The sequence below is a fragment of the Pleuronectes platessa genome, chromosome 24 (genome assembly GCF_947347685.1).
Source record: "Pleuronectes platessa chromosome 24, fPlePla1.1, whole genome shotgun sequence".
Taxonomy (NCBI): domain Eukaryota; kingdom Metazoa; phylum Chordata; class Actinopteri; order Pleuronectiformes; family Pleuronectidae; genus Pleuronectes; species Pleuronectes platessa.
Window position 1 is genome coordinate 11,520,867 of NC_070649.1, and position 25,732 is coordinate 11,546,598.

The 25,732-nt window shown below is 42.1% G+C and overlaps 2 protein-coding genes across 2 annotated transcripts in view; one reads left to right on the forward strand and one right to left on the reverse strand.

The window, feature by feature from the left end:
- The window catches only part of LOC128431094 (uncharacterized), an 870,493-nt gene that overhangs the window by 182,878 nt on the left and 661,883 nt on the right, over positions 1-25,732 (reverse strand). The gene's annotated exons all lie outside the window — the stretch shown is intronic.
- The window catches only part of LOC128431095 (histone H4), a 317,773-nt gene that overhangs the window by 161,698 nt on the left and 130,343 nt on the right, over positions 1-25,732 (forward strand). The window contains exon 3 of the mRNA XM_053417317.1: positions 21,665-21,676. Coding sequence (XP_053273292.1) covers positions 21,665-21,676 — 12 coding nt within the window. The remainder of the gene's footprint in view (positions 1-21,664; positions 21,677-25,732) is intronic.

Below are 25,732 nucleotides of genomic sequence, written 5' to 3' on the forward strand. Positions count from 1 at the left end.
GAGTACCAACGTGGCGGACGGGACAAGATTCCTCAAGCTAAAATTCAATAATCAGGTCCAATCACTGCCGTACCGAGCCAGATTCAATACTGCGCTGGGAGCGGAATACTTTAGAGTAATTCACGACAAGCAAATAAGAGTATGCAGGATGTGTGTACAGCCGGGACATATAGTAAGGGAATGCCCGGAACAATACTAAATGCAGCCTGTGTTTAAATAAATTGGAGGAGTGTGTGCAACAAAAGTGAAACAGAGGAGGTTCAAGATGAGTCTGGGGACAGTGAGGAAGTCCGTCTGAGCGAGGAGAGCACAGGTGAAGAGGAGGAGGAAATGGAGTGCGCGCAGGAAGAGGAGGCGGCTGGTGCGGCCAGTGCGTCGAGGCCTGGCGCAAAGCGGGAGGGAGGAGGAGAAAAACAAGGAGCGGAGGAAAGTGCAGAACTGGGAGTCAGCTTGCTAACAGGGGAGCAAGGGGAGAAAATAACTGAACGAAAGAAAAAAAAACAGAACGAAAACGGCACGGACTGCGGAGAACGGGACAGCACGGCGCGGCAGTCAGCTGCCGAGCTTAGCTCCGTGAGAGAAACACAGAGCGGCGCGGCTTCGACAGAGACTGCAGCCCAGGCTCTCGATCCAAAAGCACTCGACTCAGACTCAGACTCAGACAAGGACTCTGCGATGAAAATAACACAAATAAGGAGAAGACAAAACACGGAGAGGCAGCAAAGAATTAACAAGAAGAGTAAAGCTGAGAACAAAAAATGACACAGAAAGTTCAAATAGATTTAGCCATAGTTTTTATTTTCAAAGATTCGTTTTCGTTACGTCTTCCTCTCGTCTTAGTCATGGGAAAAGGGTCGTTAACGAATATATTTCGTCACAGTTTTCGTCAACGAAATTAACACTGCAGGGTTGGGGCTTAAAAGTGTGTCCCCGGGCTCGTCTGGTGCTGATGGTTGGGTCTCTGCGGAGGGGTACTTTAATCCAGTGTCGGCTTGGTCCCCGGGATCATATACATATTTTGTATTTGCATCTAAGACATCACAGGATTCTGACATCACTGACATTGTGACATTAAAGCAAACTGACAACAGCTCATATGAGCAGTAAAGTAATTAATAATAATTAGTAAAGTAATTGTAAAGCAGCCAAGAGCAGTTCCTCATGGTATTAAATGTCACTTCCTTTAGCCAGCAGGTAGCGCTGTAATGAGTCAATATTGATTTCGATCTGATCAGGGCGGGACTGTGAATGTGTGAACGTGTGAATGAGGTTTGAGGCTGAAGGAACAATGCACCCTAACCCTAACCCATATATAGCGAGGTTGTTTATATCTCCATCTTGTTGAGATGACATTCGCAGAAGTTGAAGTTGATCTGATGAAAGCCCGCAAAACCTATTGAATGCATGCAATGCGTTTTGCGCACAGCGGACAGGATTAACTCATAACTTCCTGCCTGTGTCATGCACAGCTGGACCCCGCTAACTGATCACGCAATACAGTCCACTGCATCAAGTGAGACCCCATAGTGAAAACTTTATCTGAATCGAATTTAGTTTTAAAATGATGATCACCTCCTTTTAGCAGTAGGTGGTGCTATCGCTATCGCTATCACTATACTATCCTTATACATCTGTTCAGGTCAAAAACACTATTTTCTATATTCAGATCGTATAAATCTTTCGTCTTTGCATCTAAGACATCAAAAGATTTTATCATCACTGACACTTTGACATTAAAGCAAGCTGACAAAAAATAATTATTTGCTTAATTAATCCTTTGAAGTGTTCTTTCATATATACAGATCATTTGAGCTGTATATTATAAAGCATCCAAGAGCAGTTCATCATGGTATAAAACATGTCACTTCCTGTAGTTCCTAAATGATGAGGTGGCGAGCTAAACCCAGATCGTGGATGCAGTGCCAACTGTATGATCCAGATCGAACCTGATCGTTTATCGAGAAGACATCATGAGACTGTTCCTGACGTCATTACGGTAAGCGTGCTGTGTCATTTCCTGTTTTCTTGCCACTGGTGGTGGTCGCTCTGCGAATTAGCTCATCTTCTAAACACAGCTGTTTCTCTGTAGCACTACGGCTAAAATCACCGGTCTGTAGTTAAACACTCACACATACAGTGCCTTGCATAAGTATTCACCCCCTTTGGACTTTTCTACATTTTGTCATGGTATAACCACAGATTAAAATTTATTTCATTGTGAGTTTATGTAATGGACCAACACAAAATAGTGCATCATTTGGAAGTGGGGGGAAATATTACATGGATTTCACAATTATTTACAAATAAAAATCTGAAAAGTGTTGAGTGCATATGTATTCACCCCCTTTACTGTGAAACCCCTAACAAAGATCTGGTGCGACCAATTGCATTCACAAGTCACATTTGCAAGTCACATAATTAGTAAATAGGGTCCACCTGTCTGCAATTTAATCTCAGTATAAATACACCTGTTCTGTGACGGACTCAGAGTTTGTTGGAGATCATTACTGAACAAACAGCATCATGAAGACCAAGGAGCTCACCAAACAGGTCAGGGATAAAGTTGTGGAGAAATATGAAGCAGGGTTAGGTTATAAAAAAATATCCAGAGCTTTGAACATCTCTCTGAGCACCATAAAATCCATCATAAGAAAATGGAAAGAATATGGCACAACCGCAAACCTACCAAGAGGAGGCCGTCCACCCAAACTGAAGAGTCGGACAAGGAGAAAATTAATCAGAGAAGCAACCAGGAGGCCCATGGTTACTCTGGAGGAGTTGCAGAGATCCACAGCTGAGGTGGGAGAATCTGTCCACAGGACAACTATTAGTCGTCTACTCCACAAATCTGGCCTTTATGGAAGAGTGGCAAGAAGAAAGCCATTGTTGAAAGGGATCCATAAAAATCCCGTTTGGAGTTTGCCAGAAGCCATGTGGGAGACACAGCAAACATGTGGAAGAAGGTGCTCTGGTCAGATGAGACCAAAATTGAACTTTTTGGCCTCAATGCAAAACGCTATGTGTGGCGAAAACCCAACACTGCCCATCACCCTGAGCACACCATCCCAACAGTGAAACATGGTGGTGGTAGCATCATGCTGTGGGGATGCTTCTCTTCAGCAGGTACAGGGAAACTGGTCAGAATAGAGGGAAAGATGGATGGAGCCAAATACAGGGAAATCCTTGAAGAAAATCTGATGCAGTCTGCAAAAGACTTGAGACTGGGGCGGAGGTTCATCTTCCAGCAGGACACTGACCCTAAACATACAGCCAGAGCTACAAAGGAATGGTTTGGATTAAAGAATGTTAATGTCTTAAAATGGCCCAGTCAAAGCCCAGACCTCAATCCAATAGAGAATCTATGGCAAGACTTGAAGATTGCGGTTCACAGACGGTCTCCATCCAATCTGACTGAGCTTCATCTTTTTTGCCAAGAAGAATGGACAAACCTTTCCATCTCTAGATGTGCAAAGCTGGTAGAGACATACCCCAAAAGACTTGCAGCTGTAATTGCAGCGAAAGGGGGTTCTACCAAGTATTGACACAGGGGGGTGAATACTTATGCACCCAACAGATGTCAACTTTTTTGTTCTCATTATTGTTTGTGTCACAATACAATTTATTTTGCACCTCCAAAGTACTATGCATGTTTTGTTGATCAAACGGGAAAAAGTTTATTTAAGTCTATTTGAATTCCAGTTAGTAACAATACATAATGGGAAAAAGTCCAAGGGGGGTGAATACTTATGCAAGGCACTGTACCAACCCTTACACTATCTTGCTTAGTGATTCTGTGTTCTGTCTGAGCACACCCTCGTAGCTATATAGCGATGTCTTCTCTCTCTCCCTGTTGCTCCACTGCTCTCTCTTGCTCCGAGTGTCTAATGTTTACTTACTCCTCTGCCTCCCTTAACAGTAGTGGTACTTGTAATAAATGTAGTGTGTTGGTAGTGATGGAGGCGAGGCTTAGCGACTTAGAAGCTCGGCTCCGCAGCTTAGAAACTCCGTTAGCTGTAGTTAGCCGGCTCCCGCTAGCCGCGGAGCCACCTACCTAGCACGTAGCTTAGCCTTATCGAGCAGTCCCCTCACTCGGTTCTGAGAAGCGTCAGGTTAGCGACACCATTAACCATAGTTAATTGTATCCCAGGGGCCAGAGCCGGCGACATCGAATCTAAACTGAAGTTGCTGGCTAAAACTAAACGTAAATACAATAAAATCGTAATTCACGTCAGCAGCAATGACTCCCGGCTTCGCATGTCGGAGATCACTAAAGTGAATGTTGAGTCGGTGTGTGCTTTTGCTAAAACGACGTAGGACACAGTAGTTTTCTCTGGCCCGCTCCCTAATACAACAGGTGATGACATGTTTAGCCGCATGTTGTCTTTTAACAGCTGGCTGTCGAGGTGGTGTCCTGTAAACGCCGTGGGCTTTAGAGATAATTGGCAAACTTTTTTGAGAAAACCTGGTCTTGTTAGGAGAGACGGCGTTCATCCCACTTGGGATGGAGAAGCTCTCTTATCTAGGAATATTACTCAGTCTATAACATGACAGCCCATAGTTGGGACCAGGAAGCAGAGCTGCAGTGCTTAACACTTCTCTGCGCTCCCTCTGGTTCAGTCACACAACCCCCATTGTGTCTGTTCACCGTCCGATTAAATTATTGAAATTAAACAAAAACAGAGCGAGAACTCCACACAATAATCTAATACAAATTAAAACAACCTCTGAAACAACACAGGAAACCCAAACTTTTAAATGTGGTCTTTTAAAGATTAGATCGCTGTCAACTAAGGCTCTTTTAGTTAATGAACTAGTCTCCGTTTACAACATAGATTTATTGTCCCTTACTGAGACGTGGCTGCATCCTGATGAATATGTCAGTCTAAATGAATCTACTCCCCCCAGTCATATAAATCCACAGGTTCCCAGAGAAATTGGGCGAGGAGGTGGAGTTGCTGCCATTTTTAACTCCAGTCTATCAATTAATCCTAAACCTAAACTCAGCTACAAATCATTTGGCCAATCTAGGAAACACCAACAGCCAATCATATTTGCTGTAGTTTACCGTGCTCCCAGGGCTTATACTGAATTTTTAACGGAATTCCCGGAGTTTTTATCAAACTTAGTCCTAAAGACCGATGAAATTATCATTGTTGGTGACTTTAATATACATGTTGACAATTAGAAAGATTGCCTTTGCGTAGCATTTATTTCGATACCAGACTCAATTGGTTTCAGTCAGTGTGTGCACAAACCTACTCATTGTTGTAACCACACACTGGACCTTGTATTATCGTACGGTGTCGGATTTGAACATTTAACAGTACTTCCGCACAATCCAGTTCTATCAGACCATAATTTAATAACCTTTGATTTTTCAATAACTGAATATATGCCACTAATAAAAAACTCATTTTCTAGATGTCTACCTGATAGTGCTGTAGCTAAATTTAAGGAAATAATTCCAATTACATTTAAACCCGTATTATCCATAGATATAAAGAACAAATTCTTTAAAAACCCGAGCTCCATTGAGATCGACCACCTCGTCGATAGCTCTGGAGACTCATTACGATTAACATTAGATTCAATAGCCCCTCTAAAAAAGAAAAATGTCAAACATAGTAAATTAGCTCCGTGGTATAATTCCCAGACAAATGAGTTAAAACAATTATCAAGAAAACTAGAAAGGAAGTGGCGCTCCAGAAACCATGTTGAAAACCTCATAGACTGGAAGAATAGTGTTAAAGAATATAAAAAGGCTTTCCACAAAGCAAGAGCCCCATGTTTCTCTTCAGCACTGTAGCCAGGCGGACAGAGAGTCACCCCTCCACCGAACCCAGTATTCCTCGATCCCTAAATAGCAATATCTTTATGACCTTTTTTAATGATAAAATTCTAACTATTAGAAATAAAATCAACCTTCTCCTGCCCTCAATTGGCACTAATACCCTCCCAACAACAGAGATCTCAGAAACGGCTGAGAATCCTACCCATTACTTAGACAGCTTCTCTCTGATCACCCGTGATCAGTTTACCAAAATAATCTCAGGTTCTAAACCAACAACCTGTATCTTAGATCCCATTCCTACAAAATTACTTAAAGAAATTCTGCCCCTTATTGATAGTTCGTTACTTAACATTATCAATCTGTCATTATCATCAGGTTATGTACCACAGTCTTTCAAACCCCTACTCAAAAAACCCACTCTAGACCCAGAGGTTTTAGCCAATTACAGGCCAATATCTAATCTCCCCTTCATGTCTAAAATCTTAGAAAAGGTTGTAGCCAATCAGCTGTGTGAGTTTCTCCAGGAAAATACTATATATGAAGACTTTCAATCGGGGTTTAGAGCCAATCACAGTACAGAGACAGTCTTGGCAAAAGTCACTAATGACCTTTTAATAGCCTCAGATCAGGGACTTGTGTCTGTCCTCGTTCTGTTAGATCTCAGTGCAGCATTCGACAAAATTGACCATCAAATTCTATTACAAAGACTCAAACAGTTAATTAACATTAATGGAACCGCCCTTAACTGGTTTAAATCGTACTTTTCTGATCGCTCCCAATTCGTGCAAATTAATGATGAGTCATCTGTGCGCACCAAAATTAACCATGGTGTTCCCCAGGGCTCTGTTCTCGGCCCAATTTTATTCTCATTATATATGCTTCCACTAGGAAACATTATCAGGACACACTCTGTAAATTTCCACTGCTATGCGGATGACACCCAGTTATACTTGTCAATAAAACCTGAACAAAGTAATCAATTAACTAAACTTCGAGCATGTCTCAAGGACATAAAAACCTGGATGACCCGCAATTTTCTCTTATTAAACTCAGACAAAACCGAGGTTATAATACTTTGCCCCAAACACCTTAGAGATACATTATCTAATGATATAGCTGCGCTAGACGACACCGCCTTGCTTCAAACAAAACAGTCAGGAACTTGGGAGTGATCTTCGATCCTGATTTATCCTATAATAGTCACTTAAAACAAAGTTTTAGAATCATCTTTTTCCAAAAAGATGCAGAAAAACTAGTCCACGCCTTTGTCACATCGAGACTGGACTATTGTAATTCATTCCTATCAGGCTCCAGCAGTAAGTCGTTAAAGACTCTACAGCTTGTCCAAAATGCCGCAGCACGTGTCCTGACGAGAACACAGAGAAGAGAGCACATTTCTCCAGTATTAGCATCGCTACACTGGCTTCCAGTTAAATCTAGAATAGAATTTAAAATTCTTCTCCTCACCTTCAAGGCCCTTAAAAATATAGCGCCTTTTTACCTTAAAGAGCTGTTAGTACCTTATAAACCCACTAGAGCACTCCGCTCCCAGAATTCAAGCATACTTGTTGTCCCTAAAGTCTCTAAAAGTAGAGTAGGAGCCAGAGCTTTCAGCCATCAAGCCCCTCGGCTGTGGAATCATCTACCACTTTCAGTTCGGGAGGCAGTCACCATCTGTTCGTTTAAGAGTAGGCTCAAAACCTTCCTTTTTGATAAAGCTTATAGTTAGAGCTAATTAGTGCGGAAGAACGAAACATTTTCTATTTTATGACACATGACACACGGAGCTTCTCTTTCCAGCTTCTCCTTCCTCTTCTCCATCCCTATCCCCCTTCCGGAATCCCTTTGCTTTATCACCCGCAGATCCAGGGCCTCTGTGGCCGCACCATGGATTGCGGTTTGTGGATCGCGCACCGGGGGTCGCAGTGGTGGACCCAGTGTGGCGGATTCTGAGTTATGTGGGCTGATCGTGGTGCTGGTGGCGGACCCTGTGTCGCGTTGGCATTGGGCACGGGCGGTGGACCAGGACCGCGGTGGTGGCTCGTGATGGGTCCTGGTGGGCAGCGGTGGACGGTGACTGAGGACTGGAGTGGCGTCTGGTCTTGATGGTGGATCGTGATCTGGATGGTTGCTGATCGCAGCGGGACTGCTTGGCATGTCATGTTGGGGTTGTCCTTCGGGATGTCTACTCTCATCAAATGCTGCTAGAGACTTTAATCTTTAATCTTGAAGACTTTAATCTTGATGATGTTTTCCTGCACGTGGCATCTATTGCACTTCTGTCCGTCCTGGGAGAGGGATCCCTCACATGTGGCTCTCTCTGAGGTTTCTACGTATTTTTACCCTGTTAAATAGGGTTTTTAGTAGTTTTTCCTTACTCTTGCTGAGGGTTAAGGACAGAGGATGTCTCACCCTGTTAAAGCCCTATGAGACGAATTGTAATTTGTGAATATGGGCTATACAAATAATTTTATTGATTGATTGATTTCGACCAAATCGTAATTTGTTGAACAGTAATAACAGTAGACAACAGAAAAATACTTTAGACTACTTAGATTGTCTAATTCATATCTATTTACTATAAGTTAATATAATTATCATATTTATCATCTTTTTATTTTATTTCTTATCCTCAGGAAGGTAACTAAGTGCAATAACATAGGGCACTTGCATAGATGCCTGCCTTATTAGTACCACTTTGATCCACTGGGTGGTAGGCTTTTGCAGCATTTGTGCAGCGCTCTTCTCTTCCATGAAGCAAAAACAACAATTCACAAAAGAGGATTTTTGACGATGTGCAGGAAGAAACTCAGGACATTTTATTTTAAAGCACCATACAACTGTTTTTGAAATCTAAATCTAAATGTAAAGTTTGATTAAAAGTTTAAAAGTCTGTTTTCAACCTAGACGAGTTAAACAAATACATTATTTTTGTTATTTTAGTACATTATGTTATGTAACAAAATTTTGACATGATACTTTGATAGAGCATTCAATAAAAATTAACACATTTATACTTTACAGCATCGATAAGATGATATAATATGCTTATCAGTTGACTCATGCTGTACAGCAGCATGGATAATATACATATATTTATACACACATGGACAAAATTGTTGGTACCCTTCCAAAGAAAAACCCACAATGGTCACTGAAATAACTTGAAACTGACAAAAGTAATAATAAATAAAAATTTACTGAAAATAACTAATGAAAATCAGACATTGCTTTTGAATTGTGGTTCAACAGAATTATTAAGAAAAAAAACAAATGAAAATGGCCTGGACAAAAATGATGGTACCCTTAACTTAACATTTTGTTGCACAACCTTTTGAGGCAGGCAATGCAATCAAGCGATTTCTGTAACTCTCAATGAGACTTCTGCAACTGTCAACAGGTATTTTGGCCCACTCCTCGTGAGCAAACTGCTCCAGCTGTCTCAGGTTTGAAGGTTGTCTTCTCCAGACTGCATGTTTCAGCTCCTTTCACAGATGTTCAATAGGATTTGGATCAGGGCTCATAGATGGCCACATCAGTATAGTCCAATGTTTTGCTCTTAGTCATTCTTGGGTGTTTTTAGCTGTGTGTTTTGGGTCATTATCCTGTTGGAGGACCCATGACCTGCAACTGAGACCAAGCTTTCTGACACTGGGCAGTACATTTTGCTCCATAATGCCTTGATAGTCTTGATATTGCATTGGACCCTGCACATATTCAAGACACCCTGTGCCAGATGCAGCATAGCAGCCCCAGAACATAACCGAGCCTCCTCCATGTTTCAAAGTAGGTACAGTGTTCTTTTCTTTGCATGCCTAATTTTTGCATCTGTAAACATGTAGCTGATTTGACTTGCCAAAAAGCTCCAGTTTTGTCTCATCTGTCCAAAGGACATTCTCCAGAAGCTTTGTGGCTTGTCAATATGCATTTTGGCAAATTCCATTCTCGTTTTTTATATTTGCTTTCAACAGTGGTGTCCTCCACGATTGTCTTTCATGAAGTCTACTGTGGCTCAAATAGCGACGGATGGTGCGATCTGAGACTGATAGACCTTGACCTTGGTTTTCACCTCTAATCTCTTTGGAAGTTGTTCTGGACTCTTTGGTTACCATTCATATTATCCGTCTCTTCATTTAGTCATCAATTTTCCTGATGCATCCACGTCCAGGGAGGTTGGCTACACTCCTGTTGGTCTTAAACTGAGGTCACCTTCCCCCTGATGGTCTGGATATGCATTAAAATGTATTCTAAAAAAATTACTTTTGTCTAAATGTGTTGGTTTTATTTGTTTTATTGTTTGACTATTATTTCCCCTTGTTAATCTTGTTTTGATCAATTTTTTTTTTACCCATTTCTATATTTCTAATCTTGACTTTTTTACCTTTCATTAAAAAAAGTATTTAATCATGTCTTATTTCATGTTTTTCATATTGTTTTTCTATGGCATTTGACGATATGGATTGTCTGGAGTTAAACATTTATATTTACAGATCCTTTCCTGGCTTTCTTAGTCTTCGACGACAGTAGATTAGAACTTCTTTTATTTTTTATTTTGGCTATGACAACAACATAACAATATTAGTAATAATTTTTCATTATTTTTCCATAAATATTCCATAATTTTAAGACCAAAATTAGTCAGGTTTGAAATTATGATCATTCAATCAGTTTAATTTCCTTATTGTTTATTTATAAGATAAAGCTACTGACACCCTGCCCATCCAAGGATCCAATCAGTATTTACTTGGCCTCACCTCTGGTCCCAACTCTCACTTGAGGTTGAGTTTATCCTTGATTCGTGATAATTGAGAGAAAAATCTTACCAAAAGGTCCTAAATCCATCTTGAGTTATTACTATTTAGTTTTATTGATGTAGTGTGTTATGTTGACATAGAATTTATGGACTAAATAATGTCTCCTGGCTCTTTCTACTCCTTTGCTGGCCGCTCTCCAAGTTCTCTCTTTCTTTCTGTCTATTCGGTGTGAGAGCACGGTGCAGCTCCAGCGGCTCCCCAACACTGACAGCTACTGTCTCATCCTCCCTCCCAACCTGAAGTCGGCCATTTCTGCAGTGACATACATGACCGAGCAGCTGAAGAGGCAGGACACGGATGCCACGGTGAGAAATTTGCACGACATGGCATGACACGACCGAGGCTGTCAGGCAGCTTGTTATCTACGCCTGTCTCTCTGCAGGCCGTGAGCACAGTGGTTCAAACAGGTCGCAGTGATGGTCACGTGTCATTGCTTACATACTATACAGTGTAATGCTGACTCTGCTTACAGTAAGAGTGTGTGTGTGTGTGTGTGTGTGAGCTCTCCTGCAGATGACAGGTGACTGGCAATTCATTGCTCTGGTGGTGGACCGTCTCTTCCTGTGGTTGTTTGTCATCATCACCACCCTGGGAACTCTGGCCATGTTCTTAGACGCAAGCTTCAACTGCGCTCCCGATGACCCCTTCCCATAGAAGACACTCTCAAAAACACACACACACACACACACACACTTTGTCTCTCAGCGGGCCATGGCGCCACAGACCTTTGTGTGTGCCCAATTGAGGCTAATATAAACTCTCACACACATGCTGTATATCTACAGTCTTCATTGTGAGACCCTGGAACCTGTTTCTTGTGCCCGAAATGACCAGTTATTTGAATTTGATGAGCTACTTTATTTGACTATGAATTTTCTGAACAATTTGCTGGTTCTTAAACGTGAAGATTTATGTTTTTTATGTCCTTGAAAAGTGAGTACATTGGGGATCTGGAGTGTTTTTTTTCCGGACAAAACTAAAGATTTATAGTCCGCTTAATCACTATTTGCAGTCTTATTGTTGACGAGGGGCAAAATATCAGAACAAAGCAATATTTCAGGCAAAAATATGGTTTACGAAATGTCTGAATAGAAATATGATGAGATGCTATTTTAAGTAAGTTGGGAGCAGAGCTGTAACTCACCCTGTCCGTGCTACAGGCTCTAGTTTTCTCTCTGCTGTGCAGTCCCATCACTTATTGCACAATTTACCCATCACCAACACAATCACAGCAGCCCAGATTCTGTGCCAGTGTGTAACATACTGTCACATGCACGCACACATCTTGTGCACACGTGTTCAGGAGGAGAAACACATTTGTTTGGGCCGCGTGTGGGAAAACATTTGCTTTGCTCTAACTGCATTACACAATCACTATAAGCTACTAAACACACACATAAGGGGTGTGCAGTGTCTAAGGGCAGAGCGTAGGAGGGAAACAAATAGAGAGTGAAGGGTTACTTACACCATACAATGAGTGTTCACTACTGTATGAGGCCTCATTTATGTGAATGTAAAATTTGTGTTTGCATCAGTACAGTGTTTCACTTTGTCTCTCTCTGTCAGTGTTGTCTCCCGGGTTGGGGTGCTCTAAGTCCGTGGATGACTCTGTTACTGTGTGTGAATAATAAATCAAAAAATAACTGGAACTGCAGTCAGAGTTTATCATCTAAATAAATAATAATTATTTATTCAATCATATTTTAGAAAGGAAAACTACATGACGCAGACACACACACACACACACACACACACACACACACACACACACACACACACACACACACACACACACACACACACACACACACACACACACACACACACACACACACACACACACACACACACACACACTTTAAAAATGAAGGACCAGTGAACGTTTCACCAGATAAAAACAGAGATGACTGAAAGTCTAAATTAAAATCTGTGCAGCAGTTCCAGTCTCCACACACAACAATAAATTCTTCTTGGTCAATAACCACTGAATGTTTCTTTAAAAATGTGTAGAAGTCTTTCCTGCTCAGAGCCTTGACTGGGTGTATGGATACTGATGAAACCGAATTTCAGATCTTTGACATGAACTGTTTCACCGAAGGTTTCATCTAAATGTTAATCTCCTCCAGAGGAAACAGTTTGAGAAACACTTGACACACTTTCAGAGTCAGAGTCACGTCATCACCAAGACAACCAGCAGGCCCCTGTTCAGCAGGACCGATGAGAGCCACAGGGCACCGGGTCACCAAGACCCGCAGCCCGACCACAGGGCCACCGGGCACCGGGCCCGACCACAGGGCCACCGGGCACCGGGCGTCTAAGACCCGCAGCCCGACCACAGGGCCACCGGGCACCGGACCACTAAGACCCGCAGCCCGACCAGAGGGCCACCGGGCACCGGGCCGCTAACAACCACAGAACCGGGCTGCAACCACCAGTGGACCCATCTTTAGACACGCCATCTCCGGCGGACTTTACAACAGAGCCACCGGCAGCAATGACACCGGCCAACGAGCCTCTGGTCCCCGCCGACCCGACCACCGAGTCTCTGACACCAGCAGAGCCGACCACCGGGCCCCCGGCAGCACCGACAGCATGCGCGGAGTCGCCTGCCTCGCCGAGCCCCGGAGGAACAGCCTCCTTCCCCCCGGCCCGCTGTGGCTGCTGTGGGGACAGGAGATCCGCTGGTGACCCACATCTCCACACCTGGACGAGCTGATCCCGGATCACCAGGCCGCTCTCAGAAACACGACCACCGCTTCGTTCCTCCGTGAGTTGTAGGAGATGTTCCCGTGTTCCACCTGCTCTCGAACCGCCAACAACACCTGCTGCACCGGCTGTCCTGCTGCGGTACCAGCCTCCCTCCGTGTCTCACAGCAACCCAGTCTCATCAGAAAACGTTCAATGGCAACGTTGGTCCACTTGGAACGACGTTACCATCTCACAATCTGGCCTCTCAGATTGTGAGATGGTAACATTTAGTCCTCCCATTGTTTTGCATTGGCGTGTTCTCACGTCACGTGACTTTCAAGCTCCCGTCTGCGGAGAGGAAAACATGGCGGAGATTCCTTGTTTTTTCAGATAAAAATATAATTTTGTAACTTAGTTTGGGCATAAAAATACATTCTGACACCATTTCTAGCGAGAAATGTGCTCTTTGCTTCCACAGTCTTCAGCCAGTTCGTGCTTATGATAAATATTTTAATAGTTATCACGCATGTGTTTATCGTTGCTATGACGGTTGCCATGCCACCACAGCGCAGCGTGGTGTTTAAATCACAGTCCCTGCGTGGTGTCCTTCAGTGATCGTGAATGTTATTCATGTTATATAATAGTAATATTTGAGGCTAGATAACATCTCTAATGAGAAGGAACCTGCGAGTCTGTTCATACCGAGGCCGGCCCGAGTGCGCGAGCCGAGCGGCCCGAGCGGCGCGAGCCGAGCGGCCCGAGTGCGCGAGCGGACATGACGTGTGGCTGTCGTAAAAACCCTATTTGTAAACAACCAGTCCTTTAACTAAGCGCTACGTCATAAACACGGCGCGCTTGGAAGACCACGATGTCATCTTCCTTCTGTCAGGTAAGTAGTTTATTGTTTTTAAAGATCGTTACGATCTAGGTTTACAGTCCGAGTGCGGAGAGAGTCCGTCAATCCACACTATGGACGCTGTTCATCAGCTAATACGCCATTGTTAGCCACATGCTTCAGCCCACGGTAGCCTGTGCTACCTGGGAGGTGAATACATTGTTGTTGAAACCAGTTCAAGACGCTTAGCTCATCATTGAGGGACGCTACAATATAAATATAAACATGAATTTGATTTATGAATGCTTTAGATTAATAAGGAGTGTATTTCTCTACTATTACTCCACAATATCAGGTCAATTTGGTTTAATGTATAGTATGCACTATGACAATAATGTTTCCATGTTATGGAGTTGCGATTCATTTTATAAAACAATTGCTATGTTCTGTTTTTTAATCAAGGAGGATCCCAGTGAAGCTACAGGAGTTTCATTAACGTCAACAACTTGGACCGAACGGTTTGTTTTGCTTGATGAAGAGCAGGAAGGGCAGCCTGGAGAGAAAGAGAAGCCGGGTTGAGCCCACTACCATCATCAACGTACCACGAGGAAGATGAGGGAGAGAAATGATCCTACCATTAAAGAGGTACTTTTAAGTTACATACCAGAAACACCATTTTATATAATGTGCTAAATATACATTTTATTACATCCCCAAAGTACGCTTGCTGAAATACAAGTTTATATCACACTGAAAGAATTTTGATCAATCATGCTTCCCTGCTGTGATTGTTTAACTGGGAAAACAACTTTTTCCACAGGAAGGCAAGTAAATTTAAGGAATACATGTGCAAAGTTTTCCTCTGTTATGTATAATGATGACCCCCATCAAACATAATGTTAGCAATATTTACACCTTTTAATTTATACTGATTATTTCTGTCTACATGTGTGAATTTGCCTTCATTAGTTTCAGAAAAGAGCGATGATGTATCGGTCAGTGGGCGGCAGCACGAGACTCCGCAAACTAGTCTGTAAGCAAAGCAGACGAAGGCATCGAGGTTGCGGCCTGCCATCATTGTTATTTTTGCTTAAAGGGCCGAATATGTTTCATGCAGGAATATTAGCATTTCCCTTATATCTACCAAAACTGCTTGTTTCCCAGACTGCAGTTTTGTTTTGATCCGATGTGGTGTGCAAATACAACCGTATCTGCAATGGGTTGTGGGGCATTAACATTTGTAACTCTAATTTTGTTTTGACAGACTGTGAAAAGAACGTTGAGAACATCACCACTCTACAGGAAGACACAGTCCAGTAATGGGTGTCAGTTTTTCAGTAGTGAACGACAGGTACTGTGGAAAAATGTGTGTCATTGTTGTACAATGTCCTTTGACTCTGTTTACACAAGGTTAACACAAAAAGGTTTGATTGTAAACTGATATTGGTATGAATTCATGTTATTCTCCTCTTCACAAGAAACAAACAATCCAAATTACCTGCAGAAAGCCCTTGATGGACGCTTCAGCTGCATCGTCAGACTGGCCAGACAGCAAGATGCCAACTTTAATGCCAATTTATTTGTGTAACATTCTGTGACCAAATGTATAGATAACTTTTTGTAGATTGTAAAAAAGATAACCCATTTATTAAAAAAAAACTACACTAGAATTACCGCACTGCGTTGTATGACTCCGCTAACCAGTGCAGTGTCCGTCTACATATTTCTACATATTTTCTCTCATATAAATGACACTGTGTCTCTTGACAACTGAAACCATAAGATGAGGTCAGTGTGGCCTTGACCTTTTGACTTTAACACAAATACACAGTTAGACAATCCGAAAACATACAGTTATGCCAAAATATATTTTGTTTCACATTCTAGATGGCAATAAGCAGAGTCATCAACTCAGGAAAAATATTTCTGTAGAAAAGAAAGCCCTGTACGTGTGTACGTATGTATACATACACACGTACAAACGCACTATTGAGACGTTTTGTTTTTTATCATATATTCTCAGGCAGTACTGATGCATTTACTGAGACGGGACGTGAGGGCCTACTCTGCATGCTCAGAGTTCAAGCCCAGCAGGCTGCAGCGGTCCTGACATATTCCGGAACAGCAGCACAGTCTTTGGATGACTCCTCTGAAGATGAAAACATGGCGAGGTACTTCTCCACTGATGAAGAACTGTGAGGGCTGTGATTAGCTACACTCTCTTGCTACAAGGCTACTCTTGCTACTCCCTGGCAGCCTTAGGAAGGCATTAGCTTGCTGTTGGGTAGCTGTTAGCTTCAGCATTTTTAGTTTTTAGCGGCCTGTGTGACGTTTATGTTTAAAACCAAAAAATCAGAGGGAACCATCTTCATAATTTAACACTATGGTTTGTTTGTGTGTCCTTCAGTTCTCAAGAGAAGCAGTACAGGTGTGCCTCAGCTCCACGGTCCCTCCTGCAACCTCCGCTCCTGATGCTAACCTCATGTCTCCATCACACCAAGCAGCAGACCTGGATTGACAGACCTTTCTCCAGAGCTGCCCCCTCCCTCTGAAACCCCCCTCTCCAAAACACTATTTGTGTAGTTTTTAAAGTATTTTTTGCATGAGAATTGTTGATCATAACATTTCCAGCAGATGCCTTAATGTAATGTTTGTGCACAATAAATTACATTGATCATAACATATTGGTATTTCCTTGCACTTCTACACCATGATATTGTCAGATAAGATGCTGATTACATTAAAGCAGTGAATGCTCTGCTTTAAGCAACATAAACACACAATGATCCAATGGATCGGAAGTAGAATGGGCACATTACATTCTGTAGAGAATGCCTCAGTAATTGAAGTCAGAAAATAACTTTCTTTATCTGAGGTTCCAGTCATTTATAGTCACAGCAGAGCACACAGGTCTGGTTGTCTAGGGACACCCATATCATATTGTTTAAGATGTGTAACATCAAGTTTGTGTATCAGTGCAAAATACATACCGTCATTAGTCAAGAGTTCACTCTCTTGTTTACACTAAATTTAGGTGACCCAGATGTTTCACAATGCATCTGATAAGGTCTTATGAGAAACATTCTTAACATTAAAGAAATCAACACAGAGGATAGCAGTAGATGTTTGACTTCAATCCGTAGCTGATAATCAGCGGCCTGACTTATTCAAACACATTAATACTACAATGAATGAGGCAGGGGTTATCCATCAGAAATCATTTCTGGGACATTAATTTAAAAGATCTCCAGTATAAGTAAATGTGTTTTAAAATTGGTTTACATCCAAGTGAGAGGCTGTCCCATCACATGGATTTAAGACATATATATTGTTTGTATAAGCTGTCCCTCAGTTAAGTACTTGCACTTCTTGAAAAGCTCTATATAAATAAGATGTATTATTGTTTATACATTGCTTTATACATGTTTTCCTAAAAGTCACTGTAGATACAGAAACAACAGTATGGTTCAGGTGACAGTGAGTGGAATGTGAAGGTAATTCCAATGAGCTCAAGAGAAACCTAATGTGACGATATAGTTGATTTCTGATAGATAATCCCTGCCTCATTCATTGTGGTATTAATGTGTTTGAAAAAGTCAGGCTGCTGATTACCAGCTACTGATTTGAGTCAAACATCTATTGCTATCCTCTGTGTTCATTTCTTTAATGTTAAGAATGTTTCTCATAAGACCTTATCAGATTGCATTGTGAAACATCTGGGTCACCTAAATTTAGTGTAAACAAGAGAGTGAACTCTTGACTAATGACGGTATGTATTTTGCACTGATACACAAACTTGATGTTACACATCTTAAACAATATGATATGGGTGTCCCTAGACAACCAGACCTGTGTGCTTTGCTGTGACTATAAATGACTGGAACCTCAGATAAAGAAAGTTATTTTCTGACTTCAATTACTGAGGCATTCTCTACAGAATGTAATGTGCCCATTCTACTTCCGATCCATTGGATCATTGTGTGTTTATGTTGCTTAAAGAAGAGCATTCACTGCTTTAATGTAATCAGCATCTTATCTGACAATATCATGGTGTAGAAGTGCAAGGAAATAGCAATATGTTATGATCAATGTCATTTATTGTGCACAAACATTACATTAAGGCATCTGCTGGAAATGTTATGATCAACAATTCTCATGCAAAAAATACTTTAAAAACTACACAAATAGTGTTTTGGAGAGGGGGGTTTCAGAGGGAGGGGGCAGCTCTGGAGAAAGGTCTGTCAATCCAGGTCTGCTGCTTGGTGTGATGGAGACATGAGGTTAGCATCAGGAGCGGAGGCTGCAGGAGGGACCGTGGAGCTGAGGCACACCTGTACTGCTTCTCTTGAGAAGAACTGAAGGACACGCAAACAAACCATAGTGTTTCATTATGAAGATGGTTCCCTCTGATTTTTTGGTTTTAAACATAAACGTCACACAGGCCGCTAAAAACTAAAAATGCTGAAGCTAACAGCTACCCAACAGCAAGCTAATGCCTTCCTAAGGCTGCCAGGGAGTAGCAAGAGTAGCCTTGTAGCAAGAGAGTGTAGCTAATCACAGCCCTCACAGTTCTTCATCAGTGGAGAAGTACCTCGCCATGTTTTCATCTTCAGAGGAGTCATCCAAAGACTGTGCTGCTGTTCCAGAATATGTCAGGCCCACTGCAGCCTGCTGGGCTTGAACTCTGAGCATGCAGAGTAGGCCCTCATGTCCCGTCTCAGTAAATGCATCAGTCCTTCCTGAGAATATATGATAAAAAACAAAACGTCTCAATAGTGCGTTTGTACGTGTGTATGTATACATACGTACACACGTACAGGGCTTTCTTTTCTACAGAAATATTTTTCCTGAGTTGATGTCTCTGCTTATGCCATCTAGAATGTGAAACAAAATATATTTTGGCATAACTGTATGTTTTCGGATTGTCTAACTGTGTATTTGTGTTAAAGTCAAAAGGTCAAGGCCACACTGACCTCATCTTATGGTTTCAGTTGTCAAGAGACACAGTGTCATTTATATGAGAGAAAATATGTAGAAATATGTAGACGGACACAATGTAGACAGAAATAATCAGTATAAATTAAAAGGTGTAAATATTGCTAACATTATGTTTGATGGGGGTCATCATTATACATAACAGAGGAAAACTTTGCACATGTATTCCTTAAATTTACTTGCCTTCCTGTGGAAAAAGTTGTTTTCCCAGTTAAACAATCACAGCAGGGAAGCATGATTGATCAAAGTTCTTTCAGTGTGATATAAACTTGTATTTCAGCAAGCGTACTTTGGGGATGTAATAAAATGTATATTTAGCAAATTATATAAAATGTTTTTTCTGGTATGTAACTTAAAAGTACCTCTTTAATGGTAGGATCATTTCTCTCCCTCATCTTCCTCATGGTACGTGGATGATGGTAGTGGGCTCAACCCGGCTTCTCTTTCTCTCCAGGCTGCCCTTCCTGCTCTTCATCAAGCAAAACAAACCGTTCGGTCCAAGTTGTTGACGTTAATGAAACTCCTGTAGCTTCACTGGGATCCTCCTTGATTAAAAAACAGAACATAGCAATTGTTTTATAAAATGAATCGCAACTCCATAACATGGAAACATTATTGTCATAGTGCATACTATACATTAAACCAAATTGACCTGATATTGTGGAGTAATAGTAGAGAAATACACTCCTTATTAATCTAAAGCATTCATAAATCAAATTCATGTTTATATTTATATTGTAGCGTCCCTCAATGATGAGCTAAGCGTCTTGAACTGGTTTCAACAACAATGTATTCACCTCCCAGGTAGCACAGGCTACCGTGGGCTGAAGCATGTGGCTAACAATGGCGTATTAGCTGATGAACAGCGTCCATAGTGTGGATTGACGGACTCTCTCCGCACTCGGACTGTAAACCTAGATCGTAACGATCTTTAAAAACAATAAACTACTTACCTGACAGAAGGAAGATGACATCGTGGTCTTCCAAGCGCTCCGTGTTTATGACGTAGCGCTTAGTTAAAGGACGGGTTGTTTACAAATAGGGTTTTTACGACAGCCACACGTCATGTCCGCTCGCGCACTCGGGCCGCTCGGCTCGCGCACTCGGGCCGGCCTCGGTATGAACAGACTCGCAGGTTCCTTCTCATTAGAGATGTTATCTAGCCTCAAATATTACTATTATATAACATGAATAACATTCACGATCACTGAAGGACACCACTTGCGCCGTGGTTGCATGGCAACCGTCATAGCAACGATAAAAACATGCGTGATAACTATTAAAATATTTATCATAAGCACGAACTGGCTGAAGACTGTGGAAGCAAAGAGCACATTTCTCGCTAGAAATGGTGTCAGAATGTATTTTTATGCCCAAACTAAGTTACAAAATTATATTTTTATCTGAAAAAACAGGGAATCTCCGCCATGTTTTCCTCTCCGCAGACGGGAGCTTGAGAGTCACGTGACGTGAGAACACGCCAATGCAAAACAATGGGAGGACTAAATGTTACCATCTCACAATCTGAGAGGCCAGATTGTGAGATGGTAACGTCGTTCCAAGTGGACCAACGTTGCCATTGAACGTTTTCTGATGAGACTGGGTTGTCATTATACATAACAGAGGAAAACTTTGCACATGTATTCCTTAAATTTACTTGCCTTCCTGTGGAAAAAGTTGTTTTCCCAGTTAAACAATCACAGCAGGGAAGCATGATTGATCAAAATTCTTTCAGTGTGATATAAACTTGTATTTCAGCAAGCGTACTTTGGGGATGTAATAAAATGTATATTTAGCACATTATATAAAATGGTGTTTCTGGTATGTAACTTAAAAGTACCTCTTTAATGGTAGGATCATTTCTCTCCCTCATCTTCCTCGTGGTACGTGGATGATGGTAGTGGGCTCAACCCGGCTTCTCTTTCTCTCCAGGCTGCCCTTCCTGCTCTTCATCAAGCAAAACAAACCGTTCGGTCCAAGTTGTTGACGTTAATGAAACTCCTGTAGCTTCACTGGGATCCTCCTTGATTAAAAAACAGAACATAGCAATTGTTTTATAAAATGAATCGCAACTCCATAACATGGAAACATTATTGTCATAGTGCATACTATACATTAAACCAAATTGACCTGATATTGTGGAGTAATAGTAGAGAAATATACTCCTTATTAATCTAAAGCATTCATAAATCAAATTCATGTTTATATTTATATTGTAGCGTCCCTCAATGATGAGCTAAGCGTCTTGAACTGGTTTCAACAACAATGTATTCACCTCCCAGGTAGCACAGGCTACCGTGGGCTGAAGCATGTGGCTAACAATGGCGTATTAGCTGATGAACAGCGTCCGTAGTGTGGATTGACGGACTCTCTCCGCACTCGGACTGTAAACCTAGATCGTAACGATCTTTAAAAACAATAAACTACTTACCTGACAGAAGGAAGATGACATCGTGGTCTTCCAAGCGCGCCGTGTTTATGACGTAGCGCTTAGTTAAAGGACTGGTTGTTTACAAATAGGGTTTTTACGACAGCCACAAGTCATGTCCGCTCGCGCACTCGGGCCGGCCTCGGTATGAACAGACTCGCAGGTTCCTTCTCATTAGAGATGTTATCTAGCCTCAAATATTACTATTATATAACATGAATAACATTCACGATCACTGAAGGACACCACGCAGGGACTGTGATTTAAACACCACGCTGCGCTGTGGTGGCATGGCAACCGTCATAGCAACGATAAACACATGCGTGATAACTATTAAAATATTTATCATAAGCACGAACTGGCTGAAGACTGTGGAAGCAAAGAGCACATTTCTCGCTAGAAATGGTGTCAGAATGTATTTTTATGCCCAAACTAAGTTACAAAATTATATTTTTATCTGAAAAAACAAGGAATCTCCGCCATGTTTTCCTCTCCGCAGACGGGAGCTTGAGAGTCACGTGACGTGAGAACACGCCAATGCAAAACAATGGGAGGACTAAATGTTACCATCTCACAATCTGAGAGGCCAGATTGTGAGATGGTAACGTCGTTCCAAGTGGACTAACGTTGCCATTGAACGTTTTCTGATGAGACTGGGTTGCTCACAGACAGGGACAGCGGCTCACGGTCCGCCAAACAACCACAGACACACTAACAGCACAACAACTACACAATCATAAAAAAAACACAGTTAGAAATACAGTATAGAAGTTTGCGGGAAAACACAAATTCTCACACCCTCAACGCTACCAAACTCCCAGCATGCAGTGCGAGAGAAAGAAAGAGAGAGAGAGAGAAAGAGCCACAGGGACCTGGCTTTACAAAATACAATCGAACCTTGTATCTGCAAAATCCCTTTATTATAATAATTTATAATTTGGAAGAAATCGGTTTAGTTGTTTTTGGAGGAAATCTGTTTAGTTGTTCGTGTAATTCTGTTATTACAAATAAACCAATATACGAAAGATAAAAATAAAAAACTTTTATAAATCATAACAACAATAGCTGCCACGGTTACCAGGCTTGAAAGACTTCAAAGGTTTCAGTTGAGACTTTTATCTGCATCATCCCTCATTGCCTGCCTATGATTTTTGACTTGAAGGAAAGCGGTTTGTTGTCTGTGTAATCGTGTTATTACAAATAGACCAACCTACTCACGATAAAACATAGCTTTTATAACATTCACAATAGTGTTCATGGTTTCCAGGCTTGACAGAATTCCCGAGATTTCACCTTTTGCTCTCGAACCTACAACACACTTTGTGCATTTTTCTTCATTTTAACAGATTAATTGAGGCAACATGGCTGCCACGCTAACTGCTCAGGACAACCAGGTGGTTCCAGGAAGCCTGCTAACCTCCGGCTCCTCTTACTACGAGATAAAACTTTTCTTGGACAGGGCACATTCGGAAAAGTTGTTAAGTGCAAGAGACTGGACGACAACAAGACTGTGGCCATCAAAATGATTGAACTGCGGGCCTGTAATGTAAAAGTTGTAAATCAAGAGGTATGAAACAAATCTGTGCGCTGATCCCAGTGTGAATTACACCATCTAAAATCCATATGTTCACATACTTCCTTGTTTAAGTTTACATCAAGCTGAAATACAATGTTCCTGTGGCCTGCCATGTATCTCCAGGTGGCTGCTCTGAAGAAATTGAGATCGTTGGAATCGTTCTACCTTGTCCAGTGGTACCAGTCATTCTTTGACCGAGGACACATTTGCCTGGAGTTTGAACACCTGGACAAAAGTCTCCTTGATTTCATGAGGCAACGATGTTTCCGACCTCTCTCCTTGATAGAGATTAGACCAATTGTCCAGCAGGTATGTGTGTCCTCCTGTTTTCCTTTGTGCACTAACAAACAGTATGGAAATATATCCGGGTGGAAAATTGTTGACATTTTTATGAAATGAACTTTTCAGATTGCCCATGCGCTCAACCACCTGAAGGCTGCAGGGATTGTCCACGCAGACCTCAAGTTTGACAACGTCATGTTGGTCGATCAGCTACGGGAGCCCTTCAGGGTCAAAGTGATCGACTTCGGACTGGCGTTTGACGTGTCAGCTGCCAAGTTGGGTTCCCACATTCAGACCCTTCAATACCGGTGAGCTTCTGGAACCATGACAGAACTTAATAGCTTATTATTAACTCAAAAAAAAACATTTTAACTGAGAATAAAAACATCATGTCTTTATTCATTCAAATGTAGCTGTAAGAAGTGTCCTTCAAAACAACCCACATATTTTGCATGGTTTATGTGATCGTTGTTGCTCCTCTGTCAGATCCCCAGAGATGGACATCCCTTCACAGAGGCCATAGACATGTGGTCGCTGGGCTGCATTGCTGCTGCGATGTACCTCGGGGCCCTGCTCTACCCTGGATTGGGTGAATATGAAATGGTACATATACATATGTGCATAATATTAAGATAAATAAGTAGTACTTCACCTGGACTGTGGTGGAATTTTAAGCTGTGTTGTATTTTCAGATCAGATACATCATGGAGACTCAGGGTCAGCTACCCGACACCATGCTCAACCATGGATGTAAAACTCCACAATTCTTCAAGAGAAACGTCGACTCCACCACCTCCGTCTGGAAACTCAAGGTGCCGACCTGAAACCGCTTGTTATATTCAAATATCTCTATCTCCATCTCGTGTCTGCCTTGCTGTAACATATTTGGTTCCCTCTACACAACAGACACCAGAGGAGACACCAGAGGAGTACCACAAAGAGACGGGGAAGCAGCCAATGGAGAACAGGTTTTGGAAGTTCACCTCCCTTGACGCCCTAGAGGTTCGTATTCAGTACTGGAGCTAACCGAGGACATGTTTGTGTTTTAGACCCGACCAATCAGCAATCCCAACTCTGCAGATAAAGTTGCAGAGATGGCCGACGCCTGCATGTTTGTGGACATGCTGAAGGCGATGCTTCAGTTTGATCCCGACAGAAGGATCACACCCAGTCAGGTGCTGGAGCACAAATTCATCAGCATGCGCCACATCGCCAGAATGGACCATAAAAGCCACTAGTAAGTCAACAATGTGATCTGGTTAAATTATTTTAAATGTATAATTCATCTTTTGCTATATATATTCCACTCGTACCTTTGTTACTGCGGATACAGTTCATGTACAGGTCCTTACAATACGTCTTATACATGAAAGGATGATCTAATGAAAGGATTCATTTTCTTGCAGTGTCAGCTTCTGTTTTCAAATGATGCAAATGTGTCAGAAGAGAATCCTGACTTCTGGCAGTGGCACAGCTGTGTGTGGGCCACTGAAGCCGCCCCGGTACACAGCTACCAACCCTGTCCAGCGGAATCCACAATCTCTTGCTGAGGGGAGAAAAACCGGCCAGCCCCACCGCACCGACCTACATCCCTGCACCACCACTACCAAGACCAGAGGAACTGAGGGGTCAAGAAAGAGGAAGATTGAGCGTGAAGATTTGCCGCCTCCCAAGAAAAACTCTGTTCCCTCGTCAAACAGCCGACATGATCGTTGGCACACTGGACATCCTCAGTCGGATCAGAGGACCAGAACTGCTGACTACCGCCCCAACCACCAAACGGGTCCTTCAGGAAGCAGCCGGGCCGAGGGTCAGACTCGGTCGGGACAGAAAAGAAAAGGAGGTGATCTTGACGATGTGCCACCTCAAAAGAAAAACTCTCTCTCTCACACTCGCCATCATCAGTCGGCTCAGACGACCAGGCCTTATGAGCATCACAACCACAACAACCCAGACTGAGAGACAGGCTCTGACAGACTCTTTTTCCCCAAGAAAGGAAACCCAAACTGCATATTTAACACAGGTTTATGCTTCATAATTCATCAATAAACTGTGCTCCAACGTAAATAATTATGATACAACAATCCTAGTTTTCAGTCGAGTTTCGACCATAACTTTTGTCCAAAGTGTGTGTCTCTGGACATTCAAAAATAGCTTTAGAATGCAGCAAATACCCATTCCTTGATATATTTACGTTGGTTAAAGTCTGTGTATAAAAACAAGAATCACACAAACGTGATGATGATGATGATGATGATGATGATGATGATGATGATGATGATGATGATGATGATGATGATGATGATGATGCGTCCATGTGGTG